General features: G+C 26.8%; 1 protein-coding gene across 1 annotated transcript; it reads right to left on the bottom strand.

The window, feature by feature from the left end:
- Positions 1–18: 18 nt before the first annotated feature.
- LOC145841255 (kelch-like protein 32) lies at positions 19–25100 on the bottom strand. Its single transcript, XM_082948621.1, has 3 exons — positions 25013–25100; positions 1503–1633; positions 19–1224 (listed from the first exon to the last, which is right to left on the bottom strand). Exons 1-3 carry the CDS (start codon positions 25098–25100, stop codon positions 19–21), a joined length of 1425 nt encoding a protein of 474 aa, XP_082804747.1.
- Positions 25101–26472: the final 1372 nt, after the last annotated feature.

Raw genomic sequence — 26472 nt, 5'->3', positions numbered from 1 at the left:
CGTTTAAGAGCAACAAACTTACGACATGTCAAATACTTCACAGTCATCTTCACCACAGCCAAGAACAAACAGTTTGCTATGGGCAACAACTTGTTGATGAGCACTTTTAGCTTTAATCATATTCGGCATTGGTGACCATTTATCAGCAGTAACATCATATGATTCAACAGATGACGTAATCAGATTTCGGTCAAATCCGCCAGATACTACTATTCTACCTTCAAATGATGCTGAAGCTGCATAAGACCTCCCTATGTTTGTTCCAGCAGCAGCTGACAACTCATTGTTGTTTGTATTAAATTTCAAGCAAGAGCTAAGGTAATTAATAACTTTTTCAGCAATAATAAACACTTGATCCATATACGCACATACACAGTAACTTCCATCATCGTCATAAAATTGAGCTATTTCTGTCCATTCGTTTGTAACAGCTGAGTATCTTTCTACAGTATGTATCAAATTGTACCGCTTATTTAAACCACCAAATATATAAATTTTATCTTTTATGCAAACTGCTTGACAGTTTCTTCGTGCTTGTTTTAACTGAGTTAGAGCTTTCATATGCCGTAATTTGGACCCACTAATCTGGTTAACACTTTTGACATCTTTGTTTGATTTAACATCACCACCCCTAATAAGAACCAAGTTAAAGTTACGATTGCAGCATCTATGTTTATAAGAAGAGCTAGTTTTAAAATGTTTTTTGTCTTTTAACACCTTACGTAATATATCAACACAGTCATTAATTTTTGTAAATGACGAATATTCTTTTAAAATACTTCCCAGTTGTTGATCTGACATCAAGTTCAGGCGAATTTTAGATAGAAGCTGTTTAGCGTGTTGTTTACGTTCATCGAAGTTGTGGCTTAACCATTTGTTAGCAAAGTTATAAACTTCAAGTTCTGAAGTAATAAGTAGTTTAGAACTAGCAAGTATTATTGCAACAAGGATACAATCTAAATATAAAAAGTTCTGAGTTTCAGCTACTCTTGTAATACAGCTTTCAATGTAGCTTAAAGATTGTTTAGCAATGGTTTGTAAATTGAACAGTTTGGAAAATTGGTATGTTGTTACAACATTCTTCATTTCAATAAGGCCTTCAATCTTATTGTTTACTCTGTTTTCCAAAATATTATTTGAAAAATACTCTTTATTCTTGCAAGCTGGAACTATTTCATCGGTTCTTAGGTTATCATCTGTAAAATCTTGAATTTTTGATATTTTCTATAGTGGTTTTCAATATAGTTTAATCTTTATTTAACGCACCTACATAAAATTCAGAACTTAGAGCGCTCAATTTTCATGACATAGCTTTGTTATACAGTTACAACTTTAGTTATTTAATCAATTGTACATAAAAACCAAATTACCGTTTAAATTTTTAAGAAATAAGATTCCAACTTGTTTTAAGGATAAAAATGTATTTAATATCAAATCTATAAAAAAGAATAAAAACAAATACCTGGTTTAAAAAAGGTTTTGTTATTTAATTTTTCATAAACCATTTTCTTGCACATATTCACAAAATAATAACGATCAAAATCTCCATTGCTACTAAGTGGTTTTTGGTGAGTTTTTTCGTGGTTAATCATCTTTGCATCAGTATGAACCTCTTTATCTTGATTTGTCTTACCTAGTTTGCGTTTTGTGGTGTTTTACTCATAGTAATTTACAAAAAACTTTAGAAATAATTAGTAAATGCTAAATAATTAGTTAGTCACGGATTCCTCTATAAAAACTAAAGGTTATCAATACTGTATAGTTTGTTAATTATAAAATACTTTTATACAAGATTGCTACCAAACTTTTGTCTTTTAGTATAAATTTTACTTATGTAATTAAAAAAATCAAATCATCAAGACCATGTGTTTAACCCGATCTCATTGAACAACTGCATCCAAAAGATTTCTAGCTGTCCAAGCGTACTTAAGGAACCAAGCAACACTACCAGGAATCTATAAAAGCAAGTGGGTACGATCTAGGCTAGCGTATGGCCAAAAAAACGATATAAAAAAGTAATAGGAAGAAAAGGTGAATGATATACTGATTTTAAATCCTCAATTTGGCAAAATCTAGGTTAGAAAATGCTTTCGAAAGTGAGTAGATAAAATTAACGAAGACCATTTATAGATAACAATTTTTGACAGGAAGACATGTAAAGTGTCCTATTTTTGCATGCTAAACATGTGACAAAAGATGCTGCCAGATAATTGTAAAAGGTTAGACATGCAAGAGAAAAAGAAGCGAATGTGTGACAGCAAAAGCAAATTTAGAGTGAAAATTAATTACAAAATTTACAAAAAAAAAAGGTAAAAGTATTAACATCCTTAAAATATGTATTGGTTTAAAAACAACAACATCAGTAGGTTATATCGAAGTATATATCTGTCAACTAAGCAGTAAGTTATTTTCTATTTTTGTTTTGATTTAATAGTTTGTAACAAATAGTAAGTCTTTAACATTCATTTGAAATGTGAAGATAAACTTAAACTATCAATAAATAATAATTTCAAAATAAACTTTGTAACATTTAATTTTGTTTATAATATTGTATTTTCTTGCAATATAGTCACTTTCTCATTCAGTGTACTAAGAAATTAAACAATAGTCAGGTCTAATAAACTCATGTTTTACTAAAATATGATTTAATAATTTTAATTGTTAATGTTTAGATAAATAAATAATATTTAATCTCTACCAAGGTTAGATTATATAAACTTCATCATTCACTAGGTATGTGAGTTATACTGTTGCAACTACATAACACTTTATACAAACGAATAAAGAACACACTTTTAGCCAACTAAACTTTTTTTATTAAATAATAAAAAATACTATACTGTTTAGTAACTGATATCCATAAAGGTTAGAAACAAAACATCAAAATAAATAAATTGATTTTATAAGTAGACAGGTCACAGCACAGCTGTATTCTCTTTTATAAATTTAATTATTTTAGAGGTACTATGTTAAAATACATAATAGTTATATCATACAGTTTTTATATTTACGTTATACTAAATACGTATGAAATTATTTATGATATATAATTGATTAGACATAAAAACACCATCAACAGACTATAAAAAAAACCAATAAAAACATATAGTTACATACCAACAAATTCACTCGAGACAAAACTTTTAGTTTAGATTTTTCTTAAAACTATAGTAAACTACTTTAGGCAGTTATTTACTTATTCAAGCCAGATTACTTAAATTTTTCTTACATCGAAAATTGTAAATATTAACTATTAATGAAACAATTTATAAGTTAAAAATAACTTATTTCTTATAAGTGTTTACCACGTGTAGCGCATATTTATATTGAATTAAAATTATTGATTTAAGAAAGCAAATCATAAAAAACTAACCTTTCAAATTATTAACACCACTGAATTTATGTTAATAGCTTTTCTCTAATAAAGCAACTACTAAAAAAAAACACTGTTGTTATGCATATTTGCCAAAAGTTATAGAGGATGACGATTTTTTAAAATATTCTATTACTTACATAATGCTAAATATGTGTTAACTGTAAAAAACATTAATTTTAGTTTCTATTCGTAACAATCAGCTGCTTAGTAGTAATTATGTACATTTCGTACTTTTAAAAGTTTAATAAATTAAACTTTTATTTCGTTTTGCACTATAAAGATAAAAAAGAGGATTCATAAACAATTCATAACTTAAATTTTGTACGATAATCTATTAAACCAAATTTTTTATATAAGATTTTTAAAACTAAACTTAACTTCTTATTAAAAAAATTAAAAATTTAACCGGATATTAAGACAGTAAATTTTCATTTTTTAATTTTACAAACTGCAAGCGTGTGGTATTTTTACCAAATGATGTTAAATAAAAATTATCCTTCAACTCCAGAACTGAGCTAATCGGTAAATGCAGACACTTTGCTAAATTTTATTTAAAATCATAACATTGTCATGTCCATATTTACGAATTTCACTATTCTATAAGTCTATAACATTTATGCTTGTATTTTTATCGTATTTGATTTTTCTATTTATTTTTCATTTTATTGCTAGTTTAATTTTTGTTTTATTATTATTTTTTATGTTAGTATTAGTATAATTATTTAATTGGCCATTAAACATTTTGTGTTTTTTAAATTTAACAGTCGTATTTGATTTAATCAGTTTTTATTACAATATAATTAGTGCTGATTGTTACCACTTAATATTAGTATATATAACTTTTTCTGTCTTACATTACAGAGTTTTGAAATCGTGGTCATTGCGTTTACATAAAACACTGTCTAGAACAGGGTTTCCCAAACTCATTTTATAAATCGCCCCTTTTTCAGAAATTCCAAAAATAATCGCCCCCCCACGATTTTACAAAGTAGTTTTTCTCTTGAGTAGAAACTTTTGAGCCAAAAAAGTTGTGTTCGAAATGTAATTTAGTCTGGTACTTCTTATGCACACACTTTTGGGCTGTGTTCAAAGTAATTTACAGGGCTTGAGAAAATAAGTTACATTTGTTTTCTTATAAACCCAGTTAAGTGTATTAAAATACTTAATTACTAAAAAGCCTTGTGTAATCTGTAATTAATCTTGTTTAGATATGAACTGTTTTGAAACTAATGAAACTTTTAGGGTAGTGGTGGACAGTTTTTGTAGTCAGCAATTCATATATACTAAAAAATCTTTTCTAGTTTCAACTCGTTTAAGAAATGTAATTGCGGGCTGCATAATTTGAAAAATAACATATAAGAAAATCAAAAAACTCGAGCAAAATTGTAATAAAATGATTTAGTATTATTCTGATCTAGGAAATACTATTATGAACTGAAAACCAAATCGAAAGTGTATTTCAAAATATTAAGTATCAAAAAACTAAATTTTGATTTTTTTGCACAATTAGTTTCCAAGATACTTAGCATGTCGATATTTGACTGGATCTTAACCGTACGTTACCCATCTGAAATCTTAATTTAAACCTGACATTATAATAATCTCTCATATAACGAATTTCGGACATTTAGAAGTTAATACTAAGTAACTTGTTTAAGCCGCACAAAATACTAAAATTATTTTATAAATAGGCATGTTCTAAAATTACTATTCCAGAGATTAGGAAACTATAAAAAATGAACAGTTTATATTACACATAATAAAATAAATAATAAAACATAATTTATGATCTAGTTTGAGAAAGTTTGACCGACTGGTTGATTATCTCACATGAAAAGTGGTTTCATCAACAGCTTCAGTTAATGAAGTAAAGTTATTAATTTTAATGCTAAGATATATTATAAGAAAGCTACTTGTAAAGTAAAAAACTTAATTTTAAACTTTTTAAACTACATGTTTTGTAATAGAATACCATTAAATAGTATTTGACTTGGAATAACCTTTAGGAAACTAAACCTTAATTTTTACATTTTATTTTTTTTTATATATATTCAAAAAAAAATCAAAAGTTTTACAGTTAAATCTGTGAACAGAAAGCAATCGATTTAAAAATTCTTTTAATTAGCTTAAAGTCTTGTTTTGTAACTGCAGCAGTCTTTTTAATGGCTTATTTAATACTGTTTTAATTTTTTTTTTAGTCATTAGCCTATGATAATTTACCAGAAGAAAATAGTGAAAAACTAAAAGCTAGTGTTGAACTATTAAAATAAACAACACATTCTAATTGCTAATATATTAAAAATTAAGATAAAACAAAAAAAATTTGTATTAATAATTTGAAATTCCTTAATGTATGGGTTTTTTAACGATAATAAATCAAGTTAGAAAATAAAATTGAGTTTAAGAATCTTTTAAATGAAAAATTTGAAGTAATTTCAAATAGAGACCTCAAATCTATACTCTTTTAAAACAAAAAAAAAAAACTTAAAATAAAAACTTTAATGGTCATCAAGATTTATCTATTTATACAGATTAAACAAGTAATAACAAAAAAAACTCAAACAAACACTTTAATCACTATGCTATAAATACTTTTAGTGTAATGTAAAACGACAAATATAAACTACAAAATTAACCAGGTCAAAATAAAACTAATATCAAATTTAAAACATAAATGATTTAATAAAAACAGAAGAATTCCGCTTGAGTTGGCACTTTGAACGAAATCAAAATGTGCAAACTCAAAAGTTATTACCTTTTTTTTTACAAAATGATAAATTAAATATATTATATGCAATAACGTTATGCATAAACATAAAATCAACTAAAACATACAACAAACATTCATTAAAAAATAGATCTATATAAGATATTAAATGTTATGTATTTTTTGTTTTATTAATACTTAGTTAGTAATAGACTTTATTTAAGCTAAATTTTAGAAAATATAAATTTGAACTTTTTTTTTGGGTAAAAAGTGCGAACTTAAGAGGAAGTCTACCGTAATTAATATTTATTAGGCATAATGCAAGTCTGTTGTAGAATAAATAACTTAATAAAATTTTGTTATAAAAAGACTACTTAAATACAATACAAACCAGGTTAAATAAAAAGTATGTTGAAAGATTAAATAAAACAAAAAAATTTCATAAAATAATGTCTGCTACTGAAGTCTAATATAATGTGAAGGATGAGGTTCATGACTGCTTGCAAGTTTTTCTTATCTGATTCTTAATCAGTAATAAAAAGCCTCCTTTACAAATATCTAGATTAGATCTCTTGCTCAAGATGTTGATAACTGATCTGAAAGTTTTTTCAACAACAAAGCTAGAAGGAAAAACTATAAACAACAATCTATATTCCTCTCAAATGATCGGATACTTTTGCCTTAGTTTTTGTTGAGTCCAAAAGCTTTTATTTCGTTCTTTGGAAAAATTCACTTTTAGCTCAAGGTCAGTCACTTTTCAAAATACAATTGGAAATATCATGAGGTAATATAACTATCACCTCATGATATTTCCAATTGTTTTTTGAAAAGTCACTAAGTTAGAATAAGAAATAAAGTTATACAAGGTTAATATATAACATTGATTTTTATGAACGATTTATGATCCCAAATAAAATATATGTCAGGTTATAAAATGATGAGAGGGATTCCGATCGTCTATGATATATGTAATTGTTAAATAAGAAAATACATGAATGAAAATATGTAATTTACTTGAAAGTAGGAGTCATAAGCACTTGATTTTTGTCTCTATATTTTACATAAATAAAATAAAGTTTTTCGGTTTAAATTTTATCTCAGGGTCAAATATTTAATGGCAAGCTAAAATTAGTAAAATAGCAATTTAAAAATTAAAAATTTTATGACAGCCCAAAATTTCAAAATTGCCCCCTTTTCGCCACCTTACTAGTTATCGCCCACCCTTTCGCCCCCTTACTAATTATCGCCCCCCGACTTACTAAAATCGCCCCCAGGGGGGAGATATCGCCCACTTTGGGAAACCCTGGTCTAGAATAAAAGTTCTCAAAATTGAAATTGTCTAATGAACGTAAATTTAAGCTTTTTATATTAATGGTTTATGTAAGAAGGTAAAAACATTAGCTTGTAATCAAAATTTAAGATGAATTAATATTTGTTTTTATGTAAACTAAAGACTATGGTTTATTAAATCCTTTAATATCTAGTCTAATAGTCTTTATCCTTTAATAAGAACAATACTGCACTTTTTACAGTTTTTAAACAGTTATGTTGAAAAGTTTTTCCCGTACTCAACTCTCAGTTGACCTTAAGTGACATGCTTGAAAACCGCAAAGTTTTCTTAAATAATTTTTTAGTAGCTGGTACTATATTAAACTAAACAATATATATAAAGCGATAAAAAATTAAAGTAATTTTTTTTTTATTGATTTAACTTTCATTTATAAGCCAACTTTAACGGAAAGAACATCAATTATTAGTAAAAAATAGATACGTGCATAAATTTGTATATACATTATAAAAAGAAAATTAATGTTTTTTAGTGCTAAATAAAGCACAAATATTGTGCGTTCAAAATTTATAGCCATAAAAAAATTTATTGTTTATTGAACGATAAAAACTGCGTAAAAAAAGTTTGGTCTAAGAACCAGGTGCACAAACAAACCTTTCAGTAACCGAATATAAAAAAAACTAATTATTTTTTGTATCACGAAGTATAAGTAACCAAAAAAACTATTTTATTTTAAAAGAAGTCGATCATTTTCTTTGCATTTTTTGTTATTTTATAGTTATTTTATTTTTTTTCATATATTTTGTTTATTGAACGATAAAAAGAGCGCTCAATTTTTTTTTCTAAGCTCTAAGGACTTGGTGTACGAAAAAACATTTCGGTTATCGAGCCGTACACTTATAATACTTCTTATTATCATTAAAAATATAATTTTTTTATCAAGTAGACTTTTTAAGCATCTTAAATTATAGTTATAGGTAAGTTTATAATGTAGTAACTTTGTTTTTGTTATCCCTGCTAATTTCATAAAATAAATGTGTAGTTGTAACAACACTGCGTTGTACTATAATTTCCTATTTTTCATTTTGATTACTTCTTTAAACTTTATTTCTTTTTATTATAAAACGGATAGAACTTTGAAAAGTATTAATCCAACTGTTTATTAGTTTAACAGATAATTGAAAAAACTGTCTTTGTTAAAAATGTCTTGTATTTATTAGGGATCTTTTTTATTTAGTAATAAAACGATTGATATAGAAAGATTTTTTTAGTTGTTTAAGTTTGTTTACTTAAGTTTTAGATAAGTAAGGTTTATGTAAGTAGTACGACATATTTTTTTTAATTATCAATGTTACGAACTTTGTTTTCTTATCGTAAGTTTAATTTAAATAAGTACAAATTTTCATAGTGAAAATTATTATCTATGCCACGATAAAATTTTATTTTTCTTGTTTTCATTTTATTTGTGTTTATTTTTAATGTATATCAATTATAACATAAATGGACTTATTTGATTTTAAGTGTTACTAATTGCTTTTGTCTTTTATTAACATATTGATTACTTTATGTTTACTTTAGTACTTGGTTACTATATAAGTTTGTAAAATCTTATTACTTGTTAGCTTTGTACTCTACTGATGAGAATTGCTCGAAATATATTTAGTGTTGTTGAAATTATGTGTCTTGTATAACTTATGATACTTATTTATAAAGTATACAAAAATGAAAATAATTGTGTGAAGTAAAACTTTGAGATGTTCTATAATTGTATTTCTTCATATTATTGCATCATATTTATACAATTCAAAACTGTAAGAATTTGACTTTAAAAACATCCTAAAAATGGCTTTGTAAATTAATGTGGACCAATAAATATACCATTTTGTCCTAATATTTTGTGTTGTTCTAACTTAGTTGGAATATCGTATTGTCAAATTACCCTAAGCAAAGTGTTTTTTTAAGTACGGTATTTTACATACGTACCTTTGTCAATTACAATGTCAACTATATCTATAAACATTGCTTTAACATCTGACATGTCTCAATATGTATCTTAAGTTGTCAGACTTAAGAAAGATTAGTGAAACTTAGGGATTCAAAAAAGTGATCCACTGTATCAATATAACTAGATTAAGGCTGATCCAAAACTTATATTCAAGATAGAATCCGGCAGAATCTGGATCTCGACTTGAAATTAGTATCCAGTCGGATTCGTAAATAAAAATTCATTATTCGACTGAATCCGGTAAATAAATAATTCAAAATGCTCCGGCCCGCAAAAGACTAAATATTTCCGGATCCGTGCGTTAATTAAAAAACGTTGCCTACCCCTATTAAAAGCTAACTCTTACTTGGTAGCTAACTCATAATTAGCAGCTTAATTAAACTTATAAGCTAACAGCTACCTAACAGCTGATTCCTGTTTTTAAGCTATCTCGTAATTGGTAGCTTACTTCTACTTGTTATTTAACTCCTTCTCTGTAACTAACATAAACTTGGTAGCTAATTCCTACATAGTAGCTACATGATACTTGGTAGCTAAATCATACTTGGTAACTAATTTTATTTTGTAGTTAACTCTTAATTAGTAGCTTGCTCGAAATCGGTAGCCAACTCCAATTTGGTAGCTAAAATTTATCAATTTTTAAAGTTATAGGAAGTATAATAAATTACTAACTAATACGCTTAAAATATGGCCTAAATCTTGGAGTACGATTAAGCTCACAAAATTTGGCTAAATGATAATATCATCATTACAAATTAACTACCGATACAAACAAAAAAAGTCTTAAAAAAGAGACAAGTTAGCTGAATAAATAATTTTTATGAAAAATAAGGTTATAAAAATATAGAAACTCTATATTTTAGTTATCACTTTTTTAGTAGTCACAAAATTATAAGATACTATATACATATCATTGATTAGATATATTCTAAATTATTTATGTCAGCAACAATACAACTATCACATCCCAATAGATTGCAACAGTACAACTATCACATCACAGTAGATCGCAACAGTACAACTAACACATCACAGTTAATTGCAATGTTACAACTATCACATCACATTACATTCCAACAATACAACTAACACATCACAGTTAATTGCAATGTTACAACTATCACTCACAGTTAGTTGCTATCATACTCAAAGTTTTATAAAGTTGCTTAGTTTTTTATAGAGTTGCATTAGAATTTTTGATGTTAAACCTAATCAAATAAGAACGATTAGTTTTATTGTTTTATTTAATATTTTATGGTATTCTAAGTAAGTAGTCCTTTAAGTAAGTGACAGAAGACTGGATTTTACCTTAAGTGCTGCACCTTAAGAATAGTCAAAACATTTATTTTAACATGCTACTTTGAGTCTTACCTTACCAAGGGTATCTTAAACTACCCAAAATTGACCTAACCTCAGAGATAAAAGCAACAAGTGAATAAACTAAAAAATGCTGCACCATAAGGATACTTAAAGAAATCGTATAAATAAAAAAAGTATACTTGTCTGAAAGTATTTTTTTAGATGCTATTAAATTGTTTAATTATTCACATAATAATAACGTTTACAATAACATGTTGCTGAGAGTCTTAGCTACCTGATGATATCTAAAAAGTATCCGAAATCATAAAAACCTCATAAAAATGATCTAAATTGAGAATTAAACTTTTATTTCATAGGTTTTTTTGACAACTTTTGATTTGTCTTTAATCTAGATTTAAAAATATGCATGAAGCTAAGTTTATCTTACTTAACTTTGTTAATAATTAGATTTATTTGTCTTACATAAATACTTAGCCTACATTAAATAAGCAAGCAATATATTCTATTTATAACATTTTATTTTTTTTAATCAAAAATAATATCTGTAATATAAATAATTAGCAATGAGGTGCTGTTATCACTGTTTTATTTTATGTTAAAGAAACTGATATTGTTTCGTTATTAAAACGGATTTACTACGTTTTATTAAATATGTTATTTTTTTGTAGATATAAAGTTTAATGTAATAAGTAAAACAAAATTGTTATATAGTAAGTTGATATATGTGCAAGTATAAATATTTCTAATAAGGTTGATTTTTTTTATGTATTAACTATAAAAGTTTTTTTAAGAACCGTGAAGTGTAATTTATTATATCTAAAGAATTAATTAAGTTACATTATTTAAGACGATCTATCTATAGCTAATTACAGAAGTTTTAAGTTTTTAAATAAATTAAGAAAAGAGAATTTCTATTTCCCATGACCAAGTTCCACACTACGCCACTGCTTAGTAGCTTTTCATACTTGTAAGCTAACTCCTACTTGGTAGTTAACTCAAACTTGTTAGCTCAATCCTACTAGGTAGCTAACTTAAATTTTGTAAATTACTCATACTTGGCAGCTAACTCTAACTTGGTATCAAACTCATACCTGGTAGCTAGTTCGAATTTGGTAACTGATTCATACTTAGTAGCTAACTCTTACTTGGTAACTAACTCATTTTTAGTAGCTTCGTCAAACTTACAAACCTAACATCTACTTGATAGCTAATTCCTATTTTAAAGCTATCTTAACTTTATAGCTTACTTCTACTCGGTATGTAACTCCTTCTCTGTAACTAACTTAAACTTAGTAGTTAACTCCAACACCGTAACTAACTTATACTTAGTAGCTATCTCCTATTTAGTAGCTTACTTAAAATAGGTAGCTACATAATGCTTGTGGCTAGATCATAATTGATAGCTAACTCATACTTGGTAACTAACTCCTTTTTGGTAGATAACACTTGCTTGGTAGCTCACTCGTACTCTGTAGCTAACTCAAACTTGTTAGCTAAAACTTGACAATTTTTAAATTTGTGCAAAGTGTAATAAATGACTAAATATTCCTCCTGATACATTGGCTAAATCTTGGAGTACTACTAGGCTCACAAATATTAACTAGATAATAAAGTAACCAATACAATTTACCAACGATACGAACAAAACAAGTTTTAAATAAGATAGAAGTTAGCTGAATAAATAATCTAAATGAAAATAGGGTTATAAAAATAACAGATAGCTTTTTTTTTATTATCATATTATTAGTAGTCACCAAATTATAAGATACTTTATACATATCATTGATTGGATATATTCAAAATAGTTCAAAAAATTTTTGAATAAAATTTAAAAGTTTTAGTTACAATACAACTAACACATCACTGTAGATCGCAACAGTACAACTATCACATCACAGTAGACCGCATAGTTACAATTATCACATCACAGTAGATCGCAACAGTACAACTATCACATCACAGTAGACCGCATTGTTACAACTATCACATCACTGTAGATTGGAATGTTAGAACTATCACATCACAGTAGGTCGCAATGTTACAACTATCACATCACAGTAGATTCTAACAATACAATTATCACATCACAGTAGATCCTAACAATACAACTATCACATCACAGTAGATCATAACAATACAACTATCACATCACAGTAGATCTTAACAATACAACTATCACATCACAGTAGATCATAACAACACAACTATCACCTCACAGTAGATCTTAACAATACAACTATCACATCACAGTAGATCTTTTCAATACAACTATCACATCACAGTAGATTTCAATAATACAACTATCACATCCCAGTGGATTGGAACATTAAAACTATTACACTACTGTTAATCTGAAACCAGTGGGAGTTTGTGACCCGTCATCTGAAGGTTTATTTACCCTAGAAAGCTTACGCTTAGGGCTTTATCTGAGTGTGACTTTATTATTTTACAAGTTTACTAATTTAGTCTAGACTTAGTATTACTAGATAAAAATAACCAGGCACAACAATTGAGTAGGTTTATCCATTTAACGAACTACAATGAACACAAAACCAATTGTAAAAATCACAATAACTATAAAATATGTAATTTGTGTACTAAAATACTGTGTAATAACCGCTATAAAAAAACTTAATAATATTTTAAGAAATACTTAATATTAAATACAAAACCAAGTGTTGAAAAATACAAGAACTATTAAAGTATGTTACTTATGTGAAAAATGCTACATATTTAAATAATGTAAAAAATGCTTTAAATAAATCACTTGTTGAAAATCAAAAAAGCTATAAAAATGTACAGTAAGAGAACTACTAAACTTTCTTTAAATAATAATCTTTTAATCTAACAAATACAATTATAATTATATATACTAAAACTTTATAAAGCAACTTAATACAAATATTCAAGTGTCTTTCTTGTAAACAGTCTCTTCAGCTTCTGGCGGTTTAACACACAATGCAGTCTAGATTGTCAGCTTGTGACTCAAAACATTAAATATGAATCGTTGCATCATGCAGTTTCATAAAAGTGAAATGCGCTCCTATCTTTTTATTCTCTTTCTCACCTTTTGTTACATCAGACTTTGGCCGGGCAAGAACTGAAAATATTTTATTAACTCTTAATTTTCTCATAAAAACAAAACTTTTTACAAGTAAAACTTGAAACACCTTACCAAATAGCTTTCATACTCAAAATTTTATAAAGTTGCATAGTTTTTTATAGTGATGCATTAAAATATTTGACCTTAAATGTAATCAAATAATAACGATTAGTTATACTGTTCAATTTAAAATTTTATGCTATTCTAAGTAATTAGTCCTTTTAAATAGTGACATAAGCCTGGATTTTACCTTAAGTGCTGCACCTTAATTATACTTAAGACATTTATTTTAACATGTTGATTAAAGTCTTATCTACCGATAGTATCGTAAAGCACCCAAAATTGACTTAACTTCGGGATAGAAGCAAAGCAACATGTAATAAAAACTAAAAAATTCTGCACCATAAGGATACTTAAGGAAAAGTAAAAAAAATAAGTATACTTGGGTAAAAGTAATTTTTTAGATGCTTTTCAGTTGTTAATTCTAGTCACATAATATTGACATTAACATTAACATGTTGCTGAGAGTCCTAGCTACAAAATAATATCTAAAAACAGCCTAAATCAAAAACACCTCATAGATACAATCTATATTTAAATTAAGCTGATGTTTCATAGAATTCTTTATGACAACTTTTAATTTGTATTTAATGTTAATTTAAAAACATGCATAAAGCTAAATACACCGTACTTAACTTTTTTATAAATAAGATTTATTTTTCTAACATAAATACTTACCCTACATTAAAATAGCAATCAATATATTCTATTTATAACATTTTACTTTCTATTACTCAAAATAAATATATGAAATATATACTGTGCAATGCTGTGCTGTTATAAACAACACCGGTAAGGTAAGAATAAGAATTTAAGGTCCTAACGGTAAGGTAAGACTCTATGCAACATGTTAAAATAAATGTCTTTTCTATCCTTAAGTTGCAGCACTTAAGGTAAAATTCAGGCTTCTCTCACTAATTTAAAGGACTACTTACTTGAAACATCATAAAACCTTTAACAAAACAAAAAAACAAACCGTTCTCATTTGATAAGGATTAAGATCAAAAATTTTAATGCAACTCCATTAAAGACTTAGCAACTTTATAAAACTTTTAGTATGAAAATGATTAACTGTGATGTGATAGTTATATTGCTGGAATCTAATGTGATGTGATAGTTGTAACATTGCGATCTACTGTGATGTGATAGTTGTAACATTCCAAACTTACTGTGATGTGATAGTTGTAACATTTCGATCTACTGTGATGTGATAGTTGTAACATTCCAACTTACTGTGATGTGTTAGTTGTAACTTTGCGATCTACTGTGATGTGAAAGTTGTATTGTTGCTAAAATTAATAATTTAAAATGTATCTAATCAATAATATATAAATTCTATCATACAATTTGGTGACTACTAATAAAATGATAATAAAAAAATAGCTTTTCTATTATTTTTATAACCTTATTTTCATAAAGACTATTTATTTATCTAACTTCTCGCTTATTTTATTATTTGTTCGTATCGTTGGTAAATTGTATTGTGATTTTATTATCTTGCTAACATTCGTGAGCCTAGTAGTACTCCAAGATTTAGGCAATATACTAGGCAGAATATTTAGTAAATTATTAAACTTAGCATTATTTTAATAATTGATAAGTTTGAGCGACCAATTTGGAGTTATCTACCGAGTACGAGTAAGCTACCAATTAGTGTTAGCTACAAAATAGAAGTTATTTAACAAGTATGAGTTAGCTACCAATTATTATCTAGCCACAAGTATTATGTAGCTACCAATTTTGAGTTAGCAACCAACATGGAGTTAGCTACCAATTAAAAATTAGTTACGGTGTAGGAGTTAGCTACCAAGTTGGAGTTAGTTACAAAGAAGGAGTTAAATACCAAGTAGAAGTAAGCTACCAAGTATGAGATAGGTTTTAAATAGGAATCAGCAATCAAGTAGGTGTTAGCTTATAAGTTTGACTGAGCTAATAATAATGAATTAGCTACCAAGTAGAATTGAGCTTACAAGTTTGGGTAACTACGAAGTAGGAGTTAGCTTACAAGTACCTGTTCGCTACTAAGCAGTAGCGTAGCGTGGTACTTGGTCAGGGGAAATAGAAATTCTCTTTTCTAAAAAAATTTCAAAACTTATAATATTTTTAGTTAGCTTTAGTAAGATCGTCTTAAGTAATAAAAATAAAATAATTCTTTAATTATAACAAATTTCACTTTACTGTTCTAATAAAACTTTTATATTTAAAACATAAATAAAAATCAACCTTATTAGACATATTTATACTTACACATATATCAACTTACTATATTAAAATTAGTTTTACTTATTACAGTAGACTTTATATCTACAAAAAAAATAACACATTTAATAAAACATAGTAAAATCCGTTTTAATAACGAAACAATGTCAACTTGTTTGACATAAAATAAAACAGTGTTAATAGCACCTCATTGCTCATTATAAATATTAAAGATATTATTTTTGAGTAAAAGAAAGTAAAATGTTAGAAATTGAATATATTACTTGAATATATTAATCTTAGAAAATTAAATCTGAATTAGAAAAAAGTTCAGCAAGATGAACTTAGCTCTCTTTATATTTTTTTAATTTAGATTAAATAGAAATCAAAAAGTTGATAAATTAACGATCTATAAAATAAAAGTTTTATTCACAATATTGATTGTATCTAAAAAGTTTTTATGATTATTGATGCTTTTTAATTATAATCGGGTAGCTAAAACTCTCAGCAGCATGTTAATATAAATATCATTTTTATGTGACTAGGATTCCCAATATAAAAACATTTAAAAAAATTGTTTTACAGTACTATACTTATATTTTTACATAATTTCCTTAAGTATCCTTAAGGTGTAGCATATTTTAGTTTCTTTATTTGTGCTTCTATCTCTGAGTTTAGAGCAATTTTGGGTGCTTTAAGGTACCATCGGTAAGGTATGACTCTACGCAACATGTTAAAATAAATGTCTTGACTATCCTTAAGGTGCAGCACTTAACGTCAAACTCAAGCTTCTGTCACTAACTTAAAAGACTATGAACATAGAATAACGTGAAATTTTTAACAAAACAATAAAACTAATTGTTCTCATTTGATAAGTTTAAGATCAAAAATTATAATGCAACTCTATAAAAGACAAAGCAGCTTTATAAAAATTTGAGTATAATTGCGATTAACTGTGATGTAACAATTGTAAAGTTGGGATCTACTTTGATATAATAGTTGTACTGTTGCTATCTACTGTGATGTGATAGTTGTAACATTACGATCTACTGTGATGTGATAGTTGTAACATTGTGATCTACTGTGATGTGAAAGTTGTGCTATTACGATCTACTATGATGTGATAGTTGTATTGTTGCTGAAATTAATAATTCAGAATATATCTAATTAATGATATGTTTATTGTATCATATAATTTGATGACTAATAAAAAAATAATAATAAAAAAATAAAAAAATAGTTCTTTTATTATTTTTATAACCTTATTTTTATAAAGCGTATTCATTCATCTAACCGCTCACTTACTTAAGACTTTTTTTGTTTGCATCGTTGGTTAATTTGTATTGGTGACCTAATGTTCTAGCTAACAAATTGTGAGCCTAGTAGTACTACAAGATTTAGGCAATATACTAGGCAGAATAGTTAGTCTTTTAGAAAACTTTGCATAATTATAAAATTTTTCAAATTTAGCTATCTAGTAGGAGTTAGCTACTGAGCTCGAGTAAGCTACCAATTTGAAGTTAGCTATCGAGTTTGAAGTAGCTACAAAGTAGGAGTTAGGTATCAAGTTTTAGTTAGCTACTAATAATGAGTTAGCTATTTAGAAGAAAGTTACCTACCAAATATGAGTTAGTTACCAATTTTGAGTTAGCTCTCAAGTATAGTCTTGCTACCAAGTATGAGTTAGCTAAAGATTTTGAGTTAGTTACAGAATAGGAGTTACATACGAAGTATGAGATAGCTTCCAAATAGGAATCAGCTATCAAGTAGGTGTTGAACTATAAGTTTGATTTAGCTACTGATTATGAATTTGCTACCAGATTATAGTTGATTAATAAGTCTAAGTTAGCTACCTATCAAAAGTTAGCTACCAATATAAGTTACCTACCTAGTAGAAATTAGCTAACATGTAGGAATTAGTTACAAAGTATAAGTTACCTACCAAGATTGAGTTAGCTGTTAAATAGGACTTAGCTACCAAGTATGACTTAGCTACCAAGTAAGAGTTAATTACCAAACTCGAGTAAGCTACTAAGTATGAGTTAGTTACCAAGTTCGAGTTAGCTACCAAGTAGGAGTTAGCTACTAAGTAAAAGTTAGATAACTAGTATGAGCTAGTTACTAAGTTTAACTTAGCTACTAAGATTGAGTTAGTTACAAAGTAGGATTTAGCTACCAAGTAGGATTTAGCTACTAAGTATCAGTTAGCTACTAAGTATGAGTTAGCTACTAAGCAGTGGCGTAGCGTGATACTTCGTCAGGTTAGGCGCAATTTTTTTTTCTTTAAAAAGTTCAAAACTTAAGACTTTTGTTATTAACTATTTAAAGATCTTATTATGTAACTTAATTAAAATAATTCTTAAAATAAACTAAATTTTAATTTACTGTTATAGAAAACACTTATATATTTTATAGTTAAAACACAAAAAAAAATTAACTTTATTTGAATTTTTTATACTTTCACAAATATCAACTTTTTAAATATAAATTGTATTTTTACTAATTTTAGTAAACTTTATATCTACAAAAAAATTACATATTCAATAGAACATAGTAAAAATCTGTTGTAGTAACAATAAAACATCAATTTCTTTAACATAAAACACAACTATATAAACAGCACCTTATTGCTTCATATATTTATTTTATTGATATTATTATGAGTAAAAGAAAGTTAAATGTTATAAATAGAATATATTGCTTGTTTAATTCACAATATTGATTGTATCTATAGGTTTTTTGAATTTGGTTATTTTTTAAACATTTTTAATAGCTAAGACTCTCAGCAAAGTGTTAATGTAAATGTCATTATTATTTGACTAGAATAACAATTAATTAACATCTACAAAATTACTTTTACACTAGTAAACATATTTTTTGCACGAATTCCTTAAGTATCCTCGGTGCAGCATTTTTTGGTTTTTTTCACATGTTTCTTCTATTTTTAAAGTTAGGTAAATTTGGGTGTTTAAGATACCACCGGTAAGGTACGCCTCTAAGAAGCATGTTAAAATAAATGTCTTGACTATCCTTAAATGCAGCACTAAAGGTAAAATCCTGGCTTCTGTCACTCATTTAAAGGACTACTTACTTAGGTTAGCGTAAAACTTTTAACAAAACAGTTTAAACAAATCGTTCTCATTTGAATAGTTTTAAGATCAAAAATTTTAATGCAACTCTATTAAAGACTAATAATTTACAAAACTTTGAGTATGAAAGCGATTAACTGTGATGTGATAGTTGTACTTTTGGGATCTACTGTGATGTGAGAGTTGTAATATTGCGATCTACTGTGATGTGACAGTTGTACTGTTGCAATTTAGTGTGATGTGATAGTTGTAAGATTGCGATTCACTATTTTATGATAATTTTATTGTTGCTGAGATAAATAATTTAGAATGTATCTAATCAATGATATGTATATAGTATCTTATAATTTGGTGACTACTAAAGAAGTAATAACTAAAATATAGGAATTCTAATATTTTTATAACCTTATTTTTCATAAAGATTATTCATTCAGCTCACTTCCCTCTTATTTAAGACTTGTTTTGTTTCTATCGTTGGTTATTTTGTATTGGTGACTTTATTATCTGGCCAAGATTTGTGAGCCTAGTAGTACTCAAAGACTTAGGACATATACTAGGCAGTATAGTTAGTCATTTATTAAACTTTGCATAACTTTAACATTTGTCAAGTTTTAGCTACAAATTTGGAGTTAGTTACCAAGTATCAGTTAGCTACTAAGTATTATGAAGCTACCAATTATGAGTTAGCTACTAAGTAGAAGTTAGCTATTAAGTATGAGTAAGTTACCATTTAGGATTTAGCTACCAAGTTTAAGTTAGTTACAGATTAGGAGTAACATAACGAGTAGAAGTAAGCTACCAAGTTAAAGTTAGTTACAGAGAAGGAATTATTATCAAGTAGAAACAAGCTATAAAGTATGAGATAGCTTCAAAATAGGAATCAGATATTAGGTAGCTGTTAGCTTATAAGTTTGACTAAGATACCAATTATGAGTTAGCTACCAAGCAGAAGTTGATTATTAAGTATAAGTAAGCTACCAAGTAGTAGTTAGCTACCAGTATGAGTTACTGACCTCGTACAACTTAGCTACCAAGTAGGAGTTAGCTAAAAAGTAAGTTAGTTTTACCTAGCAAGTATGACTTAATTACCAAATGTGAGTTAGCTACCAAGTATAATTTAATTACCAAGTATGCGTTACTTACCTAATAGTAGTTAGCTATTAAAATTAAGTTAGCTATTAAGTATGCGTTAGTTATCAACTTCGAGTAAGCTACTAAGTATGAATCAGTTACCAAATTCGAGCTAGCTACCAGTTAAGAGTTAACTACCAAGTAGAAGTTAGCTAACCAGTATGTGTTAGCTACTAAGCAGTGGCGTAGCGTGGTACTTGGTCAGGTAAGCGCAATTTTTTTTCTCAAAATGATCTAAACTTAAGAATTTTGTAATTTGCTATAAAAAAATCGTTTTAAGTAATGTGATTGAAATAATTCTTTAAATAAAATAAACTCAAATTTACTGTTTTGAAATACATTTGTATATTTTATAGTAAAACTTAAAAAAAAAAAACTTTATTTTAATTATTTATACTTGCACAAAAACCAACTAACTAAAAAAAATTGATTTTTTACTAATTTCGGTAAACTTTATATCTTTAAAAAAATTATGCATTCAATAAAATGTAGTAAAAATGTGTTTTAATAACGAAAAAATATAAATTTCTTTAACCTCAAATACAACAGTGATAACAGCACCTCATTGCTCATTATGTATATTACAGATAATATTTTTGAGTATAAGAAAGTGAAATGTTATAAATAGAATATATTGCTTGCTTATTCAATTAGGGTAAGTATTAATGTTAGAAAATTGAAACTAAATTTTAACAAATTTAAGTAAGATGTATTTAGCTTGATGCACATTTTTTAGATTAAATTAAATACAAATAAAAAATTGTCAAAAAGACTTAATAAATAATAGTAGAATACACAATATTGATTATATAATTTGAGGTTTTGTTGATTATGGATGCTTTTAAGGTACCATCGGGGAGCTAAGACTCTCAGCAAATAGTTAATGTAAATGTCATTGTTACGTGACTAGATTTAACAATTAAATAACATCTAAAATTTTACTTTTACAGTAGTAAACTTGTTTTTTAATATAATTTCCTTAAGTATCCTTAAGGTGCAGAACTTTTTCGTTTTTTTCACATGTTACATCTATCTCTGAAGTTAGGTCAATTTCAAGTGATTTAAGTTACCATCGGTTGAGTAAGACTCTAAGCAACATGTTAAAACAATTTTTTTGACTATCCTTAAGATGCAGCACTTAAGGTAAAACCAGGCTTCTGTCACTAATTTAAAGGACTATTTACATAGAACGTCATAACACTTTTAACAAAACAATAAAACTAATCGTTCTCATTTTATTAGTTCTAAAACTACTAATTTTAATGCATTTCTATAAAAGACTTAGCAACTTTATAAAACTTTGGTTATAAAAGCGATCTACTGTGATGTGATAGTTGTACGTTGCGATCTACTGTGATGTGATAGTTGTACTGATGTTATCTACTGTGATGTGATAGTTGTAACCCTTTGATCTACTGTGATGTGATAGTTGTACTGTTGCGATCTACTGTGATGTGATAGTTGTACTGATGTTATCTACTGTGATAGTTGTAAGATTGCGAAGTACTGTGATGTGACAGTTGTATTGTTGCTGACATTAATAATTTAGAATATATCTAATCAATTATATGTATCATAAAATTTAGTGACTACTAATAAAATGAAACAAAAATATAGCTATTCTGTTATTTTTATAACCTTTTTTCATCATAAAGATTATTTATTCAGCTAACATTTCTCATTTAAGACTCGTTTTGTTTATATCATTGGTTAATTTGTATTGGTTTATTTATTATCTAGTTAACATTTGTGAGCCTAGTTGTACTCCAAGATCTAGGCCATATACTAGGCAGAATAGTTAGTCGTTTATTACACTTCGCAGAACTTTAAAAACTGACTAGGTTTAGCTACCAATTAGCAGTTAGCTACCGAGTGTTATTTAGCTACCAATTTTGAGTTAGCTACTAAGTAGAAGTTAGTTACCAAGTATGAGTAAGTTACCATCTAGGATTTAGCTACCAAGTTTAAGTTAGTTACAGATTAGGAGTAACATACAAAGTAGACTAAGCTATAAAGTATGAGATAGCTTCAAAATAAGAAAATAAGAATCAGCTATCAAGTAGGTGTTAGCCTAAAAGTTTGACTAAGCTACTAATTATGAGTTAGCTACCAAGCAAAAGTTGATTATTAAGTATAAGTTAGCTACCTATTAGAAGTTAGCTGCCAGTTCGAGTTACCTACCTCGTAGAAGTTAGCTACCTATTAGAAGTTAGCTACAAGTATGAGTTACCTACCTCGTAAAAGTTAGCTACCAAGTAGGAGTTAGCTAAAAAGTGTCTTTTACCTAGCAAGTATGACTTAATTACCAAATGTAAATTAGCTTCTAAGTATGATTTCATTACAGAGTTCGAGTAAGCTATTAAGTTTGAGTAAGCTATATCCAGTAATACCAAGTTTATTTTGTCTCGGAAAAAATTGAAGCTATCTAATAGAATAGAACTTTTTATATAAATCTTTTAAATTAGAAAAAGTATTTATGTTTTACTTCATAGTTTCATACATATATTAAACAACAGTGTTTTGATACAAGTTGAGGCCTATAGATAAATAAAAATAGTGCATACTGATTAAAAAAAATGCTTTATCAAAGTAATAAGACAAATTATATTTAGCTTCGTAGAAATCTACGCTTATGAAAAGAAAACTCATATAAAAACAGAAAGAAGCTTCATATTCAAAAATTTTTGTTTTTCAAAATGACAGTTTTCATAAACAAACAAATTTTTATTATGTTCCGATGACGCTTATAAAATTTCGCAGATTTAAAACCAACAGATTAAATCAAGTTCAAAGAGCACAGTGGGAAATGCTAATACACCGTGCATTAATATATGTGCAAAATTAACAATTTCTAGGTTATCTAATCTGTGTGTAAATAAGAGGCAATTTAGAGCCAAGTATTACCAGATACCAGCTTGACGTTAATTAAAATTTTATTAAATTCAGAAAAGTCTGTTGTTTGTAAGTGTTTACACTTCAAAGTAAATAGAGCGTATAATTCTTTTTAGTTTCAAAGTTTATGTCTGATTCAACTAATATTTAATTTTATCAGGGATTGAAATTTTTAGACTTCAAAAATACTGTACAACACAAAATAAAAATGATTTATTTTTACTACAACTTTAAGATAATTAGCTTCAATTAAAAATCATACACTAAAATAACTCAAAGTTAAAGTACTTAATTTAACTTTAAAGCATTATTTTTACTGCCATAAAAGTTTAAATTTTAGTTTATTTATCTAAACTTATAATTTTGAACTTGTTTTATTATGTTTAAATGTTTTTTAAAATAAAGATAAATCTGTTAATACTTACGAGTTTTGAATAAACATAAGTTTTCACTTAATATAATTTTGCATTCTCAAAATAACAAAAAATTTTATTTTCATCAAAACTATATAGAAAACCTATTAGAAAACTATTCGAATACAAAAGATTTTAAATATTAACAATAAAATTTTATGAATATTAACATTATAACAAATAAGCTTTTTGTTGCTATGTTTATTTAAATTTAGCTAAAAGCCTCATAAAAATTTATTCAACCTTACACAAAACATTGCAATAATTAGTTCAAACTAAGTTTTGTAAATAGCAAAAGTTAAAGCGATCGATTTTATATTTACTTAGACATATTAAAAAAACATTCAAGAAAAATCAACTGCCACAGTAAACGACGTGTTTGGTTTTTATTTTTAATATGTACACTTTCGTAAAACAAAAATAAACAAGAGAACGAACAAATTAATTTATGTTAAAAGAAAAACAAATCTTAGATCGATAATAGAAAACAATTAAAAATATGCTAAGCCTAATGAAGTGATTATAATAAAATTTTTGTACTATATAATGTACAATGTATAAAGATTATAAAAAATTAATTAAGTGTAACCCTTTATAAAAATACTTATTTTCAAAAACTCAAAGTTTTTATTAAACATGATTGTAAAAATTTTTTTTTTTTCAATAGTCTAACTTTACCTAATTAGTTTTTAGCCCATTTAATATATGTCTATAAATATTTTGATATTTAAAAACCTTTTAGTAAAATCGAATGAAACTAGAAAAGAAAGTCATATTTTGGTTAAGCATTTAAAAGGTAAAATTGTTTTATTTAACAGGGTTTTATTATTAATGTGCTATACGTTGCATTTAGCTATAATTTAAAAAACAGTTACTGAAATATAAACAATGATTACAAAATACAGTGAAACAAAATAACATAATCATATCTAACTCAATATGCAAATATAAACTCTTTTTTATAATAGTTTGCTTAATTAAGTAAAAATATCTTTTACAATACTGTTATATACTATATGACTAACTTGAAGTGACTAACTTGAAGAATGTTTTAGAAAATATTGAAATAAAAAACGTAATTAAAATATTATTTTAAAAGCTGTGACACAAACTTAATAACTTTAAAAGTAACAAAACTCTACAAAACTACTTATTAAGATTCGTACTGAATCTTTTTTAAACACTTTATCATTTATTATTTATATCGAAGAAACATAAGGAAAATAAAATCTTATTGATTTTTGTCTACAAAAACTAAACAGAAAAATAAATTTTCTTAAACAAGTTATAAGGTGCATGTGGTAAAGGTTTATATAACTTGCAGATAAAGTTTTGCAGGTTTTTAACAAGGCAGTTACGGTTTTTTATGGAGTTTCAAGTAGGGGAAAAAACCATTTCAAAGATACGTTCACATTTTTGATTCAACTACGGCAAGGATTTTTTTCTTTTTTAACGTTCGGACTCGAAGCAGCCGAGTCGAAGCTGTTGGAGTCGACAGTGATGACTCTCGTCACCATGGTAACGTTTGGATGATACGATTATAGGGAAATTTATTATCAAACAAACTGTACTTTATTTATTTTTATGATTTAATTGTTTTAGAAACATCAAGAAAGTTTAAATTAAAACAAAAAGGCAAAATTTGAAGTTTAGTTAAACAGAGTATACATTATCGTTGTGGTTATTAAGCTAATCAGCTTTTATTTCTTGTTTGAAAAATTGAGTTGATTATAATTAAAAAGTTTTTAAAAAATTGTAGCTACTTCAAGTTTAAATAAAACTTTTTCTATGCATCATGAGTTATAAGAATACTGAAAAGTTGCATTCTAAAATCAATAAAAATAATAAACTTGAAAGCGTACGAAACTTATATTTTCTTGAACAAAACTTTAAATGCTGATCGAAACTTTTTGTTTAAAACGTTGTAAATTAAAATGTTCCATACTGAATTAGTTGACAAAAAAAATATGGCAACCGTTTGGTATAAACCAAGGGAGGTTTCAAACTTGGCGTGGCTTTTTCTAATTATATTAAATTTAATATGGTTGTACAAAGTTGGTGACAAGCTCAAAGTGAAAGCAAAAACCATGAATATCAAAGTTGTTGACATTTCAATTTCCGGAACAACTTTTTTTTTACTTCTACGATTCAGCTTAAAAGATCTTTTATAACTCTTGAAAAGACTCTTCACAGTTAAAAGTGTAAGTATCCACATTAAAGAAAACAAAACAAACAACAGAATACTTACGAAAAGTTGTTGTGGATTTTCACAAGCAGTTGGCTGCAATAAGATTGTGTGGCAAGCATTATTTTTATATGATCCATAAACAATTGCAAAAGCATTTACAAAAGTGCTTAGGATCCATATGATAACCGAAAAAATTTTAGCCATTTTAGTCGTATTTGTTGTTTTGTATTTAATTGGAAAGGCCAAGGCAAAGTATCTATCCCCCGCAGCAAATACTAACGAGACTAAAGAAACTATGAGCGATATTTTCATTAAAAATACAAACAATAAAAAGTAAGCCGTTGATGCTTGTTTAATGAAATTTTTAAAAAACAGATGACAGCTCACATTCACAACTGTAAAATTTATTTTAAGGGCGGAAATGTTATGCAGATCGAATAGTTCACATTCCATACCAGCACTTGATGTCATAAAAACATAACTAACAAAACCAAATACAAAAACCATAAACAGAGACCAAATGATATCAGAGACAGCTATAGAAGTTTTATAAACGTATTGGCTTTGTATAAATTCTTTAGTCTTCCGAATAACTACCACTATCAAAATGTTTCCGACGACTGATAAAAATCCGACTGAAGTTAAAAATACGGAACCTCCAATGTAGAAAGCTTTCTGTCTGATTAGGATTGAGTAAAAAA

This window comes from Thalia democratica, chromosome 7 (genome assembly GCF_965202585.1).
Source record: "Thalia democratica chromosome 7, ktThaDemo2.hap1.1, whole genome shotgun sequence".
NCBI classification, from domain to species: domain Eukaryota; kingdom Metazoa; phylum Chordata; class Thaliacea; order Salpida; family Salpidae; genus Thalia; species Thalia democratica.
The sequence above is the reverse complement of the archived record's forward strand: the minus strand, read 5'-3'. Positions and strand labels throughout refer to the sequence as shown.